This window comes from Tenrec ecaudatus, chromosome 1, assembly GCF_050624435.1.
Source record: "Tenrec ecaudatus isolate mTenEca1 chromosome 1, mTenEca1.hap1, whole genome shotgun sequence".
In the NCBI taxonomy this organism is placed as follows: domain Eukaryota; kingdom Metazoa; phylum Chordata; class Mammalia; order Afrosoricida; family Tenrecidae; genus Tenrec; species Tenrec ecaudatus.
The window spans coordinates 8,777,226-8,796,724 of record NC_134530.1 but is presented as its reverse complement, the minus strand read 5'-3'; the positions used below and the strand labels follow the sequence as shown (position 1 = coordinate 8,796,724).

The 19,499-nt window shown below is 43.9% G+C and overlaps 1 protein-coding gene across 1 annotated transcript in view; it reads right to left on the bottom strand.

The window, feature by feature from the left end:
- Positions 1-1,427: 1,427 nt before the first annotated feature.
- Positions 1,428-19,499, bottom strand: part of MUC16 (mucin 16, cell surface associated) — a 114,674-nt gene continuing 96,602 nt past the window's right edge. The window contains exons 64-77 of the mRNA XM_075540771.1: positions 19,357-19,392; positions 18,064-18,129; positions 17,135-17,259; positions 16,608-16,675; positions 16,268-16,440; positions 13,440-13,570; positions 13,043-13,110; positions 11,833-11,981; positions 10,300-10,463; positions 9,896-9,963; positions 7,663-7,829; positions 4,070-4,111; positions 3,525-3,604; positions 1,428-1,526 (exon numbers count right to left, since the gene is read on the bottom strand). Coding sequence (XP_075396886.1) covers positions 1,428-1,526; positions 3,525-3,604; positions 4,070-4,111; positions 7,663-7,829; positions 9,896-9,963; positions 10,300-10,463; positions 11,833-11,981; positions 13,043-13,110; positions 13,440-13,570; positions 16,268-16,440; positions 16,608-16,675; positions 17,135-17,259; positions 18,064-18,129; positions 19,357-19,392 — 1,436 coding nt within the window. The remainder of the gene's footprint in view (positions 1,527-3,524; positions 3,605-4,069; positions 4,112-7,662; positions 7,830-9,895; positions 9,964-10,299; positions 10,464-11,832; positions 11,982-13,042; positions 13,111-13,439; positions 13,571-16,267; positions 16,441-16,607; positions 16,676-17,134; positions 17,260-18,063; positions 18,130-19,356; positions 19,393-19,499) is intronic.

Here is a 19,499-nt window from a genome sequence, read left to right as displayed (position 1 = left end):
TTGGGTCAGAAGAAATCTCCAGCTTAACATTTTACCCATTGACGTGGAAGCTGCGTGGATTCAGACTGTCCCACTTCCTCAACTGTTTGAGTTATTTTCTTAATAGAAATTACACATAATAGACAAGTATCACCCAATGATTTTTCTTCTCTAGATATGTTAGTTCAGGTAGACTAGATAAGCAAATTCACAGAGACTTATATACAAGAGCAATTGAATATTGAGAAATGTCCCAGCCCAGTCCAGATCAAGTCTGTAGTCCAATATTAGCCTATATGTCTGATACCAACCTGTAATGTCCACTTCAAACTCATGAAATACATGCACTGATGCTGAATATGGGAGAATCACAGGCCAGTGGGGTGGAATTCTTGTGGATCCAGTGGTGATGTAAGCATCTCTGCTTACACTGGCAGGGGTCTCTACGTGGCTTCTCCGGCTTCAGAGTTCTGCTTGCATCAGGGTAGGTCCATGTGGCTTCTGCAGCTCCCAGGGCATACGAGTCTATTAGACTTGTGCCATGTGTATTGTCAGTAGAGTTTCTCCAAGTGAGTGCGCAGAGAGATAGTCTCTCCTGCCTCCAAGAAGGAAAAATCCAGGAATCCCCAGAATTCTCAGGAGAAGGCCATGCAAGCACAGAGGCCTCATTGGCTATGATCTCCTTGACAGATTAGATTATACCCCTTCACTCTTAATCCTATCAAGTCCCAAATTGACACAGATTATATAACTAAAACCTAGGGAACTCAGCCTAAAACAGAGTGTGTGGACTAGAACTCTAGTCAGATTCAGCACAGAGAAGGATGAAAGGAAGATTGCCTTCCCTTCCCCTAGATTATCCCAACCTCCTTCACATTTTCTTCATCTTGGCAATCAAAGCAGATGCTGTCTTTATGCAGCATTGATAACACTCTGAGACACAGGCTTTCCAGAGAGACAGCCATTTCAGGTCCCAAATCTAAAAATAGAGTAAGTTCTGTCCCTCTCATTCCCCTTTGGCCTGTTTCCCATCATAGAGGACACAGAGTGGGTAGGCAGCCACTGAGGCAGACTGATTTCAGAACTCTAGGAAAGAGAGACACATAAGTGTCAATGAGTGGTGGTTTGCCCAGGAGTCAGAGGAGGCGTGTAGTAGGGACTACAAAGGGAGGGAAGCCTCGTACATGCGGGAGATGCTGACTTTATATGATAGACAATTTCTGTGTAGCAGCTTCAACAGATGTGGGCTCACTTAGACACAAGGCAGCATGAAACCATAAAACAGTTCCTTCAAGACTAATGTGGGGAGACGTCTCCTTTATCCCTGTGAATCCTTAAGAGTCACGTAACAAAAGGCCAAAGGACTGTTTCAGACCAATGTGGTTTATTTTTGCTCCAGCCAAGTTTCCTTGGACCCAGGCTGGGGGAAGGGCCCCAAACAGATGCAGTCATTGCAGCTTCCTCAGATCTAGGTGTGGCAAATAATAACCCAGTCGGCGACGCTGTACCTCGTAGTCTCCCTCCTTCTTCCGCATGCAGATGGTTACCTGTGAGGGTGAGGAGAGGTCAACAGAATGCATCGACCAGACAGACAGTTACATTTGGGCAGCTGTAGGGGTAAAGTCAAAGGCACTCTATGCTCACTGTATCGCTCTCCCGCCTTGTTATCCTTTTAATTGTCCCCCTCTCTCCTTTGTCTTTCTTCTTACCTCTTTTTTTTCCCTCTCCTCCTACCCTTCTCAAATTTTCCACCCGTTTCCTCTGTGATGCTGTTATGAACTGCCATTGAGTTGTCTTTAATTCATGACAATAGAAGAAACAATTGCCTAGTTGTGCCACTGCCTTGATCTTCCCTATGTTTGCTTTTTTAGCCTTTGTTGTGAATTCAGTGAGCGATTACAGATAAGATGAACTTTGCATTCTACAATTCACTTGTGTTTTGCTTCGTCTCATTGGTTGCAATCCCCACGATATGACATCACATGTCTTATTTTCCCCTTGTGTTTCCTGTTCTGTTTCTCCTTCTTTCCCAGCTCCTTGGAACTTTGTCTCTTGGGGACTAATGCCTTTTACAAGCTCAAATGTCTTGTTATTCAAAGGTGTGCATATCTCACTACTCTTTTTGTTCCCTGTATAGAACTGTCTTTGTGTACTCATACTAATTGAACTTGGTGTCTCCTCAGACTATGGTCCTGAGCACCCAGGGTCAACAACGCTTTCTCTCAAGATGATTGCTTCTGTCCATGAAGTTTTCATAACTTTATCCAGTTTATGCATTAATGCATCAATTGAAATAATACATCAATTGAAATATATGCAGCAGATATGTACAAATATCCTCTGTCAAACATATATATTTGTCCTAATACATTCCCTCTAACACCTATTCACCCTGTGTGTCTATCCATGCAGCTACGGGTCTACTCATACAGTACCACTACTATGTCAGGATTGTGTATATAATTGCCTCTAGTTCTTGTTCTTCTTCTCTCAGTGAATTCCTCTGCGTCCACCATTTTTTGTCAACCTCCCTCTTGCTGTACATTCCCTTCTCTTTCATCCAAATTAACATCTGTCTACCAGTAGTCAGTCGTTTCTCTAGACTACCTCTCTACTTTAACACACATGGGCTCTTTTTTCTATTGATTGGTTGGCATGGTCAAAGAAAGTGAGCTGAAGTCTCCCATCCTCATTTTTGGCTCAGATAAACTCCTATGCTCTGTCTTCTCCCTATTGCCTCCCAGATGTTTCTGATGTATAATTAACCTACAATATCTAGTACATATTTAAAGTGAGCAAGTGGATAAATTTTGATCCTAGTTTAATCATCACCACAATCATCCAAACATTTATTCATATCTTTTTGTGATTTCCTCCTTCTCTACACCTTCCCTCCCCAAATTTTATCTGTCTTCCCAGGAAACAACTGATCTTCCTGCTGTCAAAGTAGATGAGTGTGTAATTTCTAGAATTTTAAAGAAAAAGGAGTCATACAGCATGCGTTCTTTTTTAATATCTGACTTCATTCATACAGCACAATTATCCATCTTGCTGAATGGATTAAGAATTCATTCTGTTTTGTTGCTGAATACTATCTTATCGTAGGGATATACCAGTTTGTGGATCCATTCATGTGTGGGTAATATTTACAATGTTTTCAGGTTTGGGACAAGCTACTATGACACAGAATATGCTTCAGTTTCTCTTAGATGATTTCCTCTGAGTAGATTGACCTTTACAACATTTAAAGAAATAGCTAAGCTGTTGTCCACTAGCACTCTGAGAGTTCCAGTTGCTTCCCATCCTCTCCAACACTTCTTAGATTCAGTACCTTGTAATGTACTCATTCCTGGAGACAGGGGTATATCTGTGTAGTCTTCATTTAGATTTCCTTAATGATTAATGATATTAAGAAATAAAAAGGCCATCCACACATAGACTGGGAAAAATATTTTCAAAGCAGACATCAATTAAAGGACTTGTAGTTTGAATATAAAAAACAATTTTAAGAATAATAACAACACAAAAAACCCTCTCTCACTTACCAGGAAACAGCACATCAGGCAGGTGATGAGTGTCAGGAGTCCCGCCAAGCAGATAAGAATTATGGCCCAGAAGGGGAGATCTGGGGAGACAAGCGTTGGGATAAACCACCTCCTATTGCTCCCTGCCTCCAAGTGCTTGCTTAGACCCTGGCAGTCTGGGGATTGACTTGGTGGCCCCATTGACTCATGGATCCTAAGCCTCAAGTTTGAGTTTCCAGAGGCCCTTCATGGTGGCCCATCTGTCCTTCAGATGGATTGGTCAACATTCTTCAACATAGAGATCCTGTGTGTATGGTGCTTCTTGATGTGCACAGCACCAGGATGCCCCCTCCCTGCCTTGAGTTGAGGCTCCTTTGAGACTTAAAAACTATCACAACAATATCACATTTCTATTTAGGCAATTCCAACCCACAGTGGTCCCATGTGTATCAAAGTCTTTGGCAGTAGATTACCTAAACTTTCTTCCAATGTGCCAACCTTTAAGTTGGCAGCCCAATAAAGGCATTCACCATTGCACTACCCAGTGACATTCCTTTAAGACTTACCAGGATTTTTAGTCAAGGCCTCATGTCTGTTGGGTGAATACCCTGAAAATAAATGAAATGGAGATTGTACATGTTGGTTTCTTAAATAAAAAATGATCCAATGTACAGAAAATCAGGAAGAACATAGAATGAACCTGCAGAACTTATATTTAACAATTATTAACAGCTTTGAAACCCTTACTTCATCTTCTAGTGGTGTATAAAAGCCAAGCAGGCAGTATGTTATTTCTATACTCTATTTCATTGATCTCTGCTTGGTTCATTATTATTTTTGCTCTCCCTGCCATGAGCCTCCTCCTCCCCCTCCTGCTTTCTGGTAGTTTGGGGCTCTTCTATATGTAGTTCCGGTAGTTTGGGGATCTTCTTTATCTAGCTGTAAAGTTAGCTTGCTGGTTTTAGATCTTTGTTATCTAGCCATCTACAGGCATGAATTTCCCTTGGAGCAGGGCCTTCCCTGAATCCCCTTAGTTTTAATATGTTATGCTTTATTTTCATTCAGTTCGCACTTTCTGATTTCACTATGGATTCATTCCATGATCCATTTTTTAAGATGTGTTGTTTAATTTCCACATATTTGTGTAGTTTCCAATTTTTTCTTCTATCAGTGTATTGTCTGAAGAAAGTACATTTTACAAGATTTCAGTCTTTTAAACTTTGTTGACATTATGTGGTCTATCCTAGAGAATGATGCTTATATATTGGAGATGGATATCTATTTGTGGTTTCTGGGTGGGTGTTCTATACATGACTGCTGGGTATAGTTGATTTATAGTGTCATTCAGGTCTTTCATATACAGTTGATTGGAAGTGGTGTATTAGAATCTTGCACTATTAGTGTAGACTCATCAATTTCTCCTTTAAAATTTCCTTGATCTATTTTGTAGCTCAGATATTTCACCTATAATATTTCAATTTCTGTCTCCAACAAATAAGTATACTTTGCTACAACATAACCATAAGGCTATTAGCACACCTACAGAGTATGATAAATTAAATCTATACCCCATGAGCAAGAACTCACTCACTGCCCCTGATTGACATTGACTCACAGCGATCCTATGGAGCAGAACTGCTTCTGTGTGTTTCCAAGGCTGTAACATTGTGTGGGAGTGGAAAGTTCCATCTCTCCTAAATTGGGCTAGGCCAACTGGTGGTGGGAGGAGAATGGGTCACCACAGTGGGAATCCTATCAGGTTCTCTACATGTTGAAATCCCCCCGCCAGAGGTTGACCTCGCCCTAGCAACATATCAACCCCTTATTAAATGTCACCTGGTTAGCTTGTACCCATCTTCCAACTTTCTCTTTCACTACAATTTTTGACAAGTCTTTTTCAATTACCTTTCCCCTCTGAATAGATTCACATCAAAGACTTCATAAGTGACAATGGCCTGCTCTTGTTACTGCCAACTAGTGTGCAAACTCCATAAAGCTAGAAAGATACAGCATCCACTAGATTTAAGGAGACAATTTCAAGTCTTCTACTTGTATGTTCTCTGCTCAGCCAGCTTCTATAAGGTGTCAGGTGGCCAGTTTCTGGCTTGCATAACGTTGTGCCTCAGCATTCATTCATTCATTCTTCCCTGTTGGCCACTCACCTAGTTTCTGTCATAGTTTTACTTATCTTGTCACACACTTTCTCAGTAGTTGTGGCCCCTATCAGACCCTTCACTGTCTCACTGGCATACCCTCATACAATCCCCTATGATAATAACCTACGACTATCCTGTAACCCAGTCTCCCAGTGGTGTGGTTACTCCTGACCACTCCAGCCATGACCATTATGATTCTTCTGATGAAATCTTTCCCTTTTTCCTGTATGCATGCCCTTGAAACCTTTAAACTGATGAATAAGACAACAGCACATGCTAACCCTAGATCCTACCCAAGTAACCCTCTTGTACAGCTTTGGCTCATTGTTGTCTTGTCTTGGATTTAGCCTCATGTGGCCTTGTCTCTGGGACCCGAGAGCAGTAAATTCTCTTTGCTTTCTGCTTTCCTGTGTCAGTATAACTTTCTTCTGCCACACTGAACCATTCAAGATGTGCAGCAGACCACTTTTGGGTCGATCTTAAGATATATATATCTAATAAAAAAGGACCAACCACAAGGGCATTTTTAAGATTTACATTAAAATAGGATTGAATGGAAAATCCAGTCCCTCTGTCATATTAGCCAGGCTTAGGTAGTCAGTAGGCACACGTGGCAACTGTACTGGCCATCAGAGGGACATAGAAAGTCTCTGTTATTGCAGGAAGTTCTATTGGACATGGTTACTCTCAAAAGCAGGTCTTAGCAAATTGCAACCTGTGAGTGACATCAGCTGTTTGACCTGTTTCTGTACAGTGTGCTTGCTAATGAGGGCATTTACCATTTCTAAAAGAGCTGCTAAGTCCTTTAGTTGTTGATGTGGCAGAAACCTATGTGGTCTACCAAGCCTAACGTATTTACAGGAAAACCAGAACTCTGCTAACTCCTGCTGTAGAGAAACAACAATCTGTTCTTGTACAACCACACTTCAAAGCCATGAACAGAGCACCTGGTAACTGGGAGGCCCCACCCCATATACGGTGTCCACACTTGACCTACAAGGGATTGTGTATGAGATCTTGTTTTTCCTTTATATGCTTCCAGTGCCTACTACGTACTTTAAATATTAAGCTAGAACACTTGCTTTTAGCAAATGCTAATCATCAAACAAAGTCACTCTGTGTATAAAATAGTTGCCATTGAGTTGACTCTGACGCACAGCAACCCTAGGTGTCCCAGAGTTGAACTGTGCTCCACAGGGTTTTCCATAGCTGAATTTTTGGAAGGCAATCACCAGGCCATTCTTCCACAAGGCACTTCTGGGTGGACCAGCATCTCTAAACTTTCAGTTAGCATTTAAGCATATTATGTGTTTTTACTACCCACAGACTCCTCTCCTGCTACACTCTCAGTGTATGTATCATGTAGCTCCTCACTCAGCACTCTCTGAGTGGTCAAGTGTGCAGGCACAAGATGCTGCCATCATGGAGGCCTCCTAGAGGGAGAGCAGGTCTGTCCCATTACACGTGTCAAGGGTGGGTCCAGGTCAGATGCCTTCACTGACCGCCTTGACAAGTGGCTTGCAGTATGTAGAGATAAGGAAACAAGCTTAGAGAGTGGGGAGTCACTAGTCTGATGTGACAAAACTAGCTATGTGAGGCAAAGACTGCCTACAACCCATTAAAAAGGCAAACAAGCCGCTGCTATCAAGTTAATTCCAACTCATGGCAGCCCTATACATTTCAGAGTTGAACTCTAACCCCTAGGATTTTCAATGTCTGGGGTGTTAAGGAAGTAGATCTCTGGGACTTTCTTCTAGGAGACTACTAAATTAGTTTGAATTTCCTCCCTTTTTGGTTAGTAGTTGAGTATAAACTACTTATGCCCCCCCCAGGGACCATATTTCTCTTCCTCAATGATAGGTAAACCTGCAGGGGTGGGGGGTGGTAATGTTTCCTCCTGTTGGTCTAGATACTTTCAATTCTGGCTCATCCCAGGTCTCCAGACTCCCACTGGAGGTCAAATCCCACGCACCCCTCCAGCCGCAATGACCAGGGAGCCTTACCATCCACAAGGATACTATTCCTGTCCAGGGTGAAGTTCTGTAGCTGGGTCCCATTCCGGGTAAGATGCATAAATTCCTCGTAGATAACAACTCTGTCCTGTCTCCGAGTCATGGGTGAAAAGCCACACAGGGAGTCCACCCCCGTGTGGTTGCTATGGGAAACAGGTCTGGAAAGACAAGAGGGATGAACAAGAATTGGAATTCTAGAACGTGGTTCTAGGTTACTTACTTCCACATTTGGGCCATGCCTAGGAGAACTTTTCAGATTGATAAGAACGTTCTGCATGTGTGCTATCCAATACAGGCACTACTGTCGCCGTGTGGTCACCGAGCACTTCCAAAGTGGCTAGCATGGGGTGAGGATCTGCCTATGTGGTGCACATGGCTTGGGCTTGACTACTAATTGAAAGAGGTGGTGCAGAAGAAAGGCCCAAACATCTTCTGTAATGATTACAGCCAAGTAAACTTGATGGATCAGTTATCTGTAGCACATGGGGTACCACAAATTGGAATCAACTCAGAGGCAATGGATTTTCACTTTTCAGTATGGGTAAATAGTTACAGGGAGGAGGATTTCTGGAATATCAGACCCAAAACTAAAACCTGCTGCCGTTGAGTTAATTCTGACTCATAATGACCCTATAGAATAGAGAACTGGTCCTTTGGGCTTCGAGACTGTACATCTTTACAGGAGTCAGGCTTGTTTTTCTCCTGAGGAGCAGAATGGTGGAGTTGAACTGTTGACCTTGCTGGTAGTACTCCAACAGGCAACCAGCTCCACCACCAGGGTTCCCTGTAAGAGTAAACACCTCTAAAATGCACAGAAGTAATTTGAATACTGGAGCATTTTGTCAAAATAGAAATTTTAGCAGTCTGGAAATTGACCAAAGGTGTGAAATAATGGGAGGAGCATTTATATAAGAAAAACAGCAAAGAATACTTTTTCTCTCTTCACTGGGAGCAAGAGCAGAAGCGTTGAGTCAGGAATAAAGTGGACAAAATGGAGTGTGTGGCTCATTGCTTCCATGAACAACTGCCTTGTTGCCATGGGACCAGCAGAACCGGAAGGTGCCCTGCTACCACTACTGAGGAATTTGGTCAAAGATCCTATTGAAGAATCCTGATCAAAAAGGAGAAAATACATAATCTAATTTCAAATTGTCATGGTCTCCAGGCTCTGGGTTCATGGAGTTTGGATGAACCCCCCAAAACTACTATTCTGAGATAATCTTTAAACCTCACGTTAAAAATATCCTTGATATATTTTTAAAACCTAACAATAGTTAGCTTCACTAATAAAGAATTTGGGCCTTGAAGACTGAGGTCTTTTATGAGCCATCTATATGTGATCGAAATGACAATAGCAAGATTAAATGGTAAATTTAGGGTGCAGTGATTTTATGTTAATATAGGAGGTACAACTCAGAAAATGGAGGGTGCATAATTTGAAGAATATAATGACTGTCGCTGAATTGTACATGTAGAAAATTCTGAATTAGCATATTTTCTGTTGTATATATTTTCAACAAGAACAAATAAACTGCTTTAAAAAATAACTCCAAACAGCTGAACCTTGACATTAAATTTTGTGACATGTTAAGTGACCTATTTCACTTCCCTCTTTCAGGATCCTCAGTAGCCTTGAAATTATGGTGCCCCTCCAAATTGTGCCCCTCCAAAATATATCTTAGATTTGGGCATGATTTGATTTAATTATGAGCTTAAATGCAACTGGTCTGGTAATGTATTTGTCAGAATTGATTTGATAACAGCCAGTGGTGGGAAATACAGGTGGAAATGAAATTAATATGTTAGATATCGAGCTTAGACTTTGGGATAGAGATCCTGACTAGAAAGAGGCGTCTTGTGACTACAAGGGCGTGTTGTGTCATGTTCAGAACCCAGGCTGCAGTGAAGTGGAGCGATGTTAATATGGGCGAACCCTGCCAGAAACACCTTGAATTCATTATGGGGTTGAGAGGCACCGTTTAAGAAGGTCTCCTGTAATGGACATACCTCTGAAATGCAATGCAGCCTAAAGTCACATCATGCCTTTCAGTCAGCTGGGGGCTGCCCAGCTTACGGTGGACGCTAACCCTAACTAATCATGTTTGATTTGAGTACACATCCGTTGGTTTTTAAGGAACCACCTCTTCCATAACAGTCCTGAGAGAGCATAACATGGAGACACAAAGCTGTTCCCAGAGTCAGTAGCTCCTTCATTGGGACTCACCTGAATGCTGTAACTTGACAGCTGGAAAAATAAATCTTGATGCTGCTGTTTCGGAAGAGCTGGTTTAGCTGGAAGACAGAACAACATGTTCTATGTCCAAATTCCAAGCCCACTGGCCTCAACCAAATTTCTGCCACTAAATCTGCTTCATCATATGCCCTTTTCTTTGCATCACAAACACTAGCCCAGCTGTTCATGTGCTAAAGACATCCCATCGCAGGGTATGATTTAGCTGCAGGCCCTTGGGTCAAACATTGAACCTCACTGCACTGGTTTCTTCACCTTTAAAACAGAACTGCCCACCCGTCTTCAAGAATTGTTATGAAAGGTCACTCTCTGACTAGCTGGTATCTTAGGGCCAGCTTCTGCATGGGAACAAAACCGATACAGAGCTCCATACTCACCGCATCCTCGATACTTCTCTTGTTGCGCTGGTATCTGGTAGAGTTCAACTGGGCTGATTCTTGGGAATACAGTAGGTTTGTGATGGTGAAATTCAGCTGGAAGTTCTGGAGATTGGGGCTGCTTGTTGGCTGGTCTGTCAGTGGATGAACCGATGGCTTCACTTCTAGAAAAGAAAGGATGTCATATCCCCACATGAGGTGAGAGAATTACAGCCCCATGATTCTTAGCAATGTGACCTGAGCTGTGTCTTTAAAGGTGAGCTACAAGACAAAAGAAAATGTTTTGAAACTGATGGTGGCAGCAATTGTACAATTATGCTTGATCTAATTGAATTATGGATTGTTGTAATACCTTTAAGAGTTTCTAATAAAACTTTCCTGTCTCCTCTCTTGTCCTGCTCTATTCTCCATCAGATTTCAATGTAGCCCTCACCCCCATCACTTATTTCAGAAAACTATCCAAGACAGGGCTACCTGTCCCTTCTTTGGACTACCATAGGCAGACACCTGGCATTTTCTAGTTAATTATAGGAATGGTGGAATAGTATGTATTCAATCAAAATGTGCCTTATAACTGGGAACCTAAGAATACAACTTTTAGGAGACCCTTGATGGCACAAACAGGTTTATGCTCAGCTACAGATGGAAAGATGGGAGACTGGAATCCACCTGGACGTGCCTCAGAAGAAGATCCATGAAGATCACAGAGCAGACGATGGCTCTATGCCGACATATGAGCTCACCATTAAGTCAAAATAGACTTGAGGAACTGTTGTTTTTGTTTGTTTGTTTAAGAAGGGACCTTGAGATGAGCCATATTTGGGCTAAAAAGCCTCACTGATATTCTAGATTGAATGAGGCCCCCTCCTTCCAAAGCATGGGTTGTCAATTGTACTGTACATAAATGATCATAATCCCATTTAGGACTAGGGGCTCTTTGTTATGTTAATTATGCAGTATTGGGCATTAGGATGTCTTAAGTCAGTCTCTTTTGTGATATAAAAAAGACTGAGCGTGCCGGAAGCAGAGATGAGAAGAATGATGTCACACCACAGGATGATCACCAAGAGGCCAAGGAATAGAAGCTGAAATGAGACACGGACCTTCCTCCAGAGCTGGCAGAGAAAGAGCTTCCCCATTGAATTGGTGTCCTGAATTCAGACTTCTCGCTTCCTACTCCATAAGAAAATCAATGTCTGTTTCAACCACCCCCGTGAGATATTTCTGTTACAGCAGCACTAGGTAACTAGGACAATGTACAAATAACCACTTCCTTGGATACAGTCCAGGTGAGTTCTCTTCCTGTCTCCTCTTGGATGACCCTTGGCTTGGAGTCGTGAATGTTGTTAGGTGTCATTGAGTCAGTTTCGACTCAGAGTGACCCCATGTACAACAGCACGAGGTATCAGTATGGCCTCTTTCTTTTTAAAAATCTCCAGAGTCTCCACTCATTCCACTGTCACTTGAAGGCCCCATCCTTCCCTCATAGTCCCAACACGGTGGGCTAGGAAACCAGCTCCCACCTCATCTTACCTATTACAAGCAGGTCCTTGAACTGGTAGGTGGCACCCAACCAATGGGATGAAGCATTCATTGTTCTGGCCAGAAAGATTTGCTCCACCTCGTGGGGGTGCAAATGGGAGGAGAACAGGGCTTTGATGGTGACCAACACAGAACCCAACCTGGGGACAGAGAACATGGGACTTAGCCAGCATCCAAGACTAGTGATGACTGCTGAGTTTCTACTCAGTGAGTCAAGGACCTTGGGGTAAATTGTGTGTGTGTGTGTGTGTGTGTGTGTTGGGAGGAAGAGGGGAAAGTGCAAGGAAAGATGCTCTCCAGTCTTGAAAAGAGTCTACTCTGATCAGGAATTAGGGGTGATTGGAATAGGAGTAACAATAATAAACATTTACTGAGCACTCTTAGACCCAATGAGAGGTGACTTCTATACCCTCATTTTTAGTGGAAATTATGACAATTGTCCTCATGTTACAGATGAGGAAACAGAATTTTGGCAATATTCCAATTCAGTTCTATGCTCTATAATCTTTCTCTCCTCCAATGTAGTTGCTTTAGCTCCTCATCATTCTCCAAAGACCTGGGTCCCAACCCCAGTTTTAACAGCTCTTGGGAAGTTTATGTCAGGTCTCTGAACTTCAGTTTTACCACCCAGACAATGGGGATGATAATAGTACCCTCCTCACAGGAGCTGTTGTGGGAATCAACTGGGAAGATAAAGCATGAGATGATAATGCAGAGTCCAACTGGTAACCATCAGCCTGGAGCCTTGACTTCTGCAGTCACTAGGGTGGTACAAACAGATAATGTGCTTCGCTGGCAAATGAAAGATTGGCAGTTTGAGCCCACACAGGGGAGCCTCAGAAGAAAGGCCTGGAGACCTACTTCCAGAAAAGCAGCCACTGAGAACCCTATGGAGCTCAGTTCTAGGACACACATGGCATTGCCACGAGTTGGAATTGATTTAAATGCAACTCCTGATTTGAGTTGTACTTTTAAAATGTGGCTTTACCAAATAGCTGGAAGAGAAAGGGGAGGTGGATGCTGGAGGCTGGTGGTTCCCCCACCCCCCACAAAGAACCCTATGTAAACAGATGTCAAGATAAGCTGGCAGGGTCATGGGAGGGAAGGGGGAGCACCATGTCAGTGGCTTTCAACTCAAAGAAAATGTGAGAGGGCAACCAAAGCACAAACTCAGCCAGTGTCCCTGCCTCCCCCAACTTACTTCAAGTCGGTAACCAGGCAGGATCGGAATGCTTCTCGTAGCTGGCTGCCTGTGTAGAGTGTGGTGACCTGGAATGAGGGGGAAAGAGAGAGGTGGAGGTAGAGGAGAGTTCATGGAGGTGGGGGAGCAACCAGAGCCCGTGGAAAGAACACAGGCCTCGAGACATGGGTTCAAATCCTGACTCCACACCCCAACCTATTGTGCAGACTGAGGCATGCTACACCCCTTTCTGAGTGTCTTGGAAATGGGGAAGGCAGCCTGGCACCACCTTTGGGAATAAGAAGCCAGAACATTGTTGGTAAAGTGAAGAGCTGAAATAATCACTTAGCAGACACAAGTCTGATGGTAAAGAGAGAGACACGGGGCAGGAAGAAGTGGGAGGGGCAGGAGACCTCACCTTGTCCTGGAGGTCCCACAGCAGAGCAGCGTACTCTGAGGATGCAGGGTCTGGGTTGCTGAGATTCCGGTTGATGATGCGAAAGTTCAGCTGGTACTCACTCTGGGTAGATAAACTCGGGGATGTATAGCCTGGAGTCACAAGTTAAAAAGGAGGGACAGACCCTTAACCTTTCACACAGAGGGTAGGCCACGGCACTGTAGTTGCTGTCATTAAGGGGCAGGAAAGTTGTCATGGAGTTGATTCTGACTCCTGGTGACCTTTGATGGGTCAGAGTAGAGCTGCGCTCCTTTCAATGGCTAACTTTTCTTAAGTAGATTGTTAAGTCTTCCAAGTGCCTTTGGGTGGCTCAAGTCTCCAACCTAAGCATGTTAACTGTTTGTACTACTCAGGGCCCAACCTGCTACCATTGGCTCTTTACTGATTCATGCCAGTCCTGTAAGACAGAGTAGAACATGCATGCCCTTTAGGGTTTCCTGGGCTGCAGTCTTTATGGAAGCAGACTGACACTTAGTCTCAGAGAGCAGCTGGTGAGTTTGGACCACCAACATTCAGTTCATAACTGAACCCTTTAACCATTGTACCACCAAGATGCCACAGGTCAATAGTCAGTCCAAACCAGGTGCCTGCTGGGAGGTCCTGATGGAAAAGCACCTCAAAAAGAGGGAAGGCTGATAGATGACTGGGAGTCTCTTGAGCTGAGCTTTCCTGCTTTTGCCTCTATAGTTCCCTCTCTCTGGGGGCTCTTTTCTCTTCTGCTTTCCCTGGAAAACTATTTGTGCTTTAGTAGCCTACTGAGATAAAGCTCCAAGCCAGCCAGGGCCCATCCTGGTATTGTTCACTGCCATGTGATACTACTGCTCAGCAAAGTGCTGGAAACAGTCCAAGGGACTTCAACAAGTTCATGGGAACATTTCATTATATTTTCATTAAATTGTTGCATGAACGCTTTGAAGCTCTCTCATATCCCATTCCAGAAAGCCTTCTTGATTGTTCATCCTCTAAGCTCTCTGTTGATGTTATTAGCTGCCCTCCAGTTGGTCCTCAATTCGTGGCAATATCATGGACAATGGAATTGGACCTGTTGTGATCCATAGGGTTTCACTGGCTGGCTTTCAGAAGTTGACCACTAGGCTTTTCTTGTTAGAGTGGAAACTCCCCTGAAGCATATTCAGCATCATAGAAAAAAGCATGCTCCACTGATAGATGTGTGGTGCCCTTGCATGAGATACTTGGGTTGGGAATAGAACCTGGGTCTCTCAAAAAGAAAGCAAAACCCTATCATCCAACCACTTCCATCAAGCTGATTCCAATTCATAGTGGTCCTATAGGACAAAGCACACCTATCTTTTCAGATTTCCAAAACCAGCAGTCTCTGCAGAGGCAGGTAGGTTCATCTGTCTCCTGCAGAGTGGTTGCGGGTTCAAACTGGTGTGCATAACCCACCACATTACCATTAAAAAAATCTGCCCTTGAATCGATTCTGAATCATAGCAATCAAAGGTTTGGAAGCCTGTAAATCTTTATGGGAGCCGATGACCTCCTTTTTCCTCTGGTGAAGCAGCTGGTGGGCTTGAACCACTGACCTTGTAGTTAGCAGTCCAGAATTTATCCAACTGTGCCACCAAGTCGCCTTATTCTAGCATTTAGGACACTATTAATAAGCGTGTGACCAACTTTATTGAGCTCTTTATTAACCCTTGACTCATTCAATTGGGGTTCTCAGAGACAAATATATATATTCTATCTTTACACCCAGTCCAAGGCTTGGGATAGAATAGTAACCCAATTAAGTTTGTTAAGTGCCTGAAAATGAGCTCCAGACAGACCCCCAAACATTGAGGGTTAAGATCACTTTTTTTCTTGTGCACACAGTCATTCAATCATGCATTCATTTATGAATTCATTCAATACTACAATATGCCCACATGTAGAGAGCAGAGGATACAGTAGAAGCCAGACAGACCCTCATGTCCAAGAGCTCATATGAAAAGAGGATGCCAAATAATTAAACTGGTGATACAGTAACATGCTTAGGTAAGCGCTAAGTTGGTGCCCAAGTAGGAACTGTTAGGTCATGTACAGCCCTGTTTCTCACATTCAGCATTACTGGCATTTAAGACTACATAATTCTTAAAGGATCCACCAAACACATAATCAGGTATATTTTTTTACCTGGCAACCTGACTGGTGAGACATGAGGGGATGTAAGTGTCATGTTATATGAATAGGATGAGTGGGATTCTGAAACTTAGTTCCTCTCTTCTCTATATCCTAAGGTCTTCATGTGGCCCTGTTAGTCAACTAGATAGGCATATGCAGGGCGCATTCTCCCCTTGTCTCTGTTGGATTTTTTTCAGCTTTGGAGGCTACACTGTGGTAGGGGCTCTGCACTGTGGTAGGGGCTCCCGTGGACTAAAAGATGTTGATCTGCATCCTTGGCATCTACTCACTAGATGCCCGTGGCAGCCTCTCCAGTTGTGAGCCACAACTGTCTCCAGACATTGGTCAGTGTCTGCCCATGGTGCAGAATCACCACCAGGTAACAATCATTGATATGGGAAGGAACCCAAGACTCCATCTCAGGAGAATCTAGGAGCTAGACTTTTGGGTTTTAAATTAAAATTCATTGAATTAATTTGATCAATGAATGCTATAACATTCACCTGAAATAATGTGACCCCACTTATTTTGATTTGGGGAGAGGTGACTTCCAATTCGGCCTGGGGAAGAGTAGGTGTAATGTTAAAACATTTTATCGAGGGTAAGGCAATAGAACAAGGACCAGAAATGGTCACTTTGTGGCTAAGTTACACATGACTGCTCACCATCAACAGAGAGGCTGTCCCTGTCCAGAGTGTAGGGACCTAGTTGGGTGATGCCTTGGGTCAGTTGACTCAGCTCCCAGAATAGACGCTTTCTATCCAGGCTGTGGCCCGCAGGGTCAGCATGGTAGGTGCAGATGATGTCCACTCTGGTTGCTGCCCTGTTATTCTTAGGCCTGAGGAAAAAGGGATGTGGGGACTATAGGGGGAAGGTTATGAGACCTGGGGGTAGGGGAAGGAGAACCAGCAGGGACAATCAAGTGGGAGGTATGGGCACATTATGAAAGGGGTGGTCTCTAAAAGTGGTGGTCATCACAGGTCAATTACCAGGAAGAGGTCTTACCGTATGGAGATGAGTCTACAATCCAAGTAGAAGCGGCCCAGGCTGCTCTTCTGGAACAAGGGTCTGAGCTGGAAAGGAGATAAAGGAATGTGAGCAGGAGACACTATGGTTTAGGGAGGGGCTATTCTTGGGAGCTGTCACTATGTTTAGCCCCAATCAATGGCAGCCCCATATACAACAGATGGAAATGTTGTCTAGGCATATGCCATCCCCGTGAGAGGTAGAAGACTGAACTCTTATGACCCATAAAGTTTCCAATGGTTCATTGTCAGATGCAGACCACTTGGACATATTTCGTAGACTATCATAGTCTGGAAGCTTTTCTGAAACTTGTTCAACAACCTAGCAAGGCACAAGAGTCCCCTGACAGATGAGAGGTGACTGTGGATGAGGTGCTCTGGCCAGGACTTGAACCTAGGTCTCCTGCATAGAAATTGAGACTTCCACCACTGGACCATGACTTCTTTCATTGGTGAGGGGCTCAGCAAAGTTTATCTCATTAGTAGGTGCTGTACTTCACATCTCACCAGGTGCTGCAGGAGCCTCTCTGTGGAGTTGAATATGGCAGAGCTGGGGTTGCCCATGTCAAGTGAAAAGCGGAGGTTAGAGATGGTAAAGTTGAGTGTAAGGGTCTTCAGGGTATATCCTGTACCTGCAGTGGAAGAACTGGTCACTCCACAGAATTGCCCTGAGACCAGATCAGAGCCTGGAATTTATGATAATCTATGGCATTCTCTCCCAGGAACACTACCAACCAAAATCAGAACTTGCACCATCCCCGCATAATGGATGCTTCTCACCTATATCTCTTCTCTCCATTTCTGTCCCAGCTCAGGCCTTATATTCTCTCATCTGGACCAATAGTCCCAGAAGACTCACTAGGCTCCCTGTCTGAAGGGACACTGAACACTAGAACATTTCTTAAGTGAAGGTCTCACTAGGGCCGCCCCCACTCTAATATCACCCATTACTCCCTAGGAGCTTTTGTGTGTAGTTCAAGTTTCTTAATTTGCCTTCAAGGCTCTTCCCAATGTGGCCTCTGCCAATGTACAGCCTTCCATGAAAACCAAACTCCTCTCCACGATCCCCATTCCCTATATTGTTTCAGGACACTGCGTCAATGAGCATGCGATCTCCTGACAGGGCCAGCCTTCAAGCAATATTTACCTAGATCACTTCTATTCATCCTTGACCAAGTTCAAGTGAAATCTTCTCAAATCTTTCCCCAAATTATGCCAGGTATCTCCACCCCAAATACCCAACATTATGTTATAGTAGTCTTTTTATTTCTCATGAGAGTGGAAGTTTCTGAGGGCAGGCATCATGTTTACTTGTTCTAATCTCTGTGATGAGAATAATTATCCTTTACACCTTGTTTTTACAGCTCCTATCTAATGCTTGATGGAGGTATGTATGACTGAGGAGATTCCTGCAGAGTGGAAGGAGGTTGAAATACCTGTTGTGGCTTCTGGCTGTACAGTTGTTGATGAAGGAGGCAGGACTGTGGTGGCCAGCTCAGGAGCTATGGGAAGGACAGTACTCAGGGTTGGATAGAGCCCTACAGACATCAGGAGCTTACCTGGTCTCTAGTGGTAGTTTATCCCAGAATAAAAAATCCACAGGTGTGCCATAAATGAGGCTGAGGGAAGGAGTGACTGTGAGTGAAGGTCTTAGAGCAAGAGAAGGTGACCCAAGAAAAGGCAGGAGAAAGAGGATGGATGGATAGATGGATGGATGGACGGAGGGATGGAAGGAGAGGTGGATGGATAGATGGATGGATGGGTGACTGACTGGATAGAAAAATTGACAGATGGAATAGGTGAATTGATAAAAAGTAAAATAGACAAGTGGAGGACAGAAAAAATGAAGCAAAGAAGAAAATTTAGAGATGGAAGGAAAGAAGACTAGAAGGACTGATGGATGGGTTCTAGAAGGATGTGGAAGGATGGGTGCTGAGCGGAGAAAAGACTAGGAGGATGGAAGAATGGATGAGTGGGAAGATCGAGTGACCTGCAGCTGACAGAGTTTGCATTAATCCACTATTTGGGGCTCCCATCAGCAGGACACACAGAATGTATCATTATCTGACCTCGGCACCTCTTCCTGTAAGGAAAGCTTCCTCCAACCAGGGGGTGTATGGAAAATTCTGAACAAACACAGATACCATGTCTGTAGGTCCAGAACAGGCCAAAGACCCAGCCTTCTTCATCTGATTGAGGCCTTGACCTCACTCAAGAGACCTACCTGAGCTTGTGGTTGTTGCGAAGACACTCTGCTGGTCTCTGTCTTCCCCCCAGAGCATTGGGCCCCAAATAATCCCTAATAGTGAAATCTGACAACTGTGTCACTTTTACTTTCTTCTCCTTATCAGGGAATCTCATTCCCTGTTCTGGGCACATAGTACTCTCTCTACTCGGCTCATAGGTGTGCAGCATACGGAACCTGACCAACCCCTTCTCTATCTGTTTCTAGTGAGGAGAGAACAAAGTCTCTCACCTATGGGTCACACAGACCATCAGTTCCGCATCAGTTTGGGGGAGTGGCCTAATGTCCATGGGGCATTAGTGTTTCTATGGAAACTGACCTTGCTTCTTCCCTGTGTAAACAAAGAATTGTTCCACCCAATGCCTATATGTAAGTTGCACTTTGGACCTTGGACCTTGGTTTGAGAGCTCTGTGCTGTGAGTGATGGAGGCAGTTGTTTGCAGGGGTGAACTCCCTCCTGTGATTGAGAAGAGAAGATACTTACTTGTAGGAGGCTCGGCTGGACCAGGTTCGTTATACCCTAGAAGCAAAATATCACATCTAAGGGGAGGTGGCAGAACAGTCTCGGATACATCATGCCTTTGTCCATATGGGTCCCCTGCTGGATGCCTTCCTCTGTGCACCTTC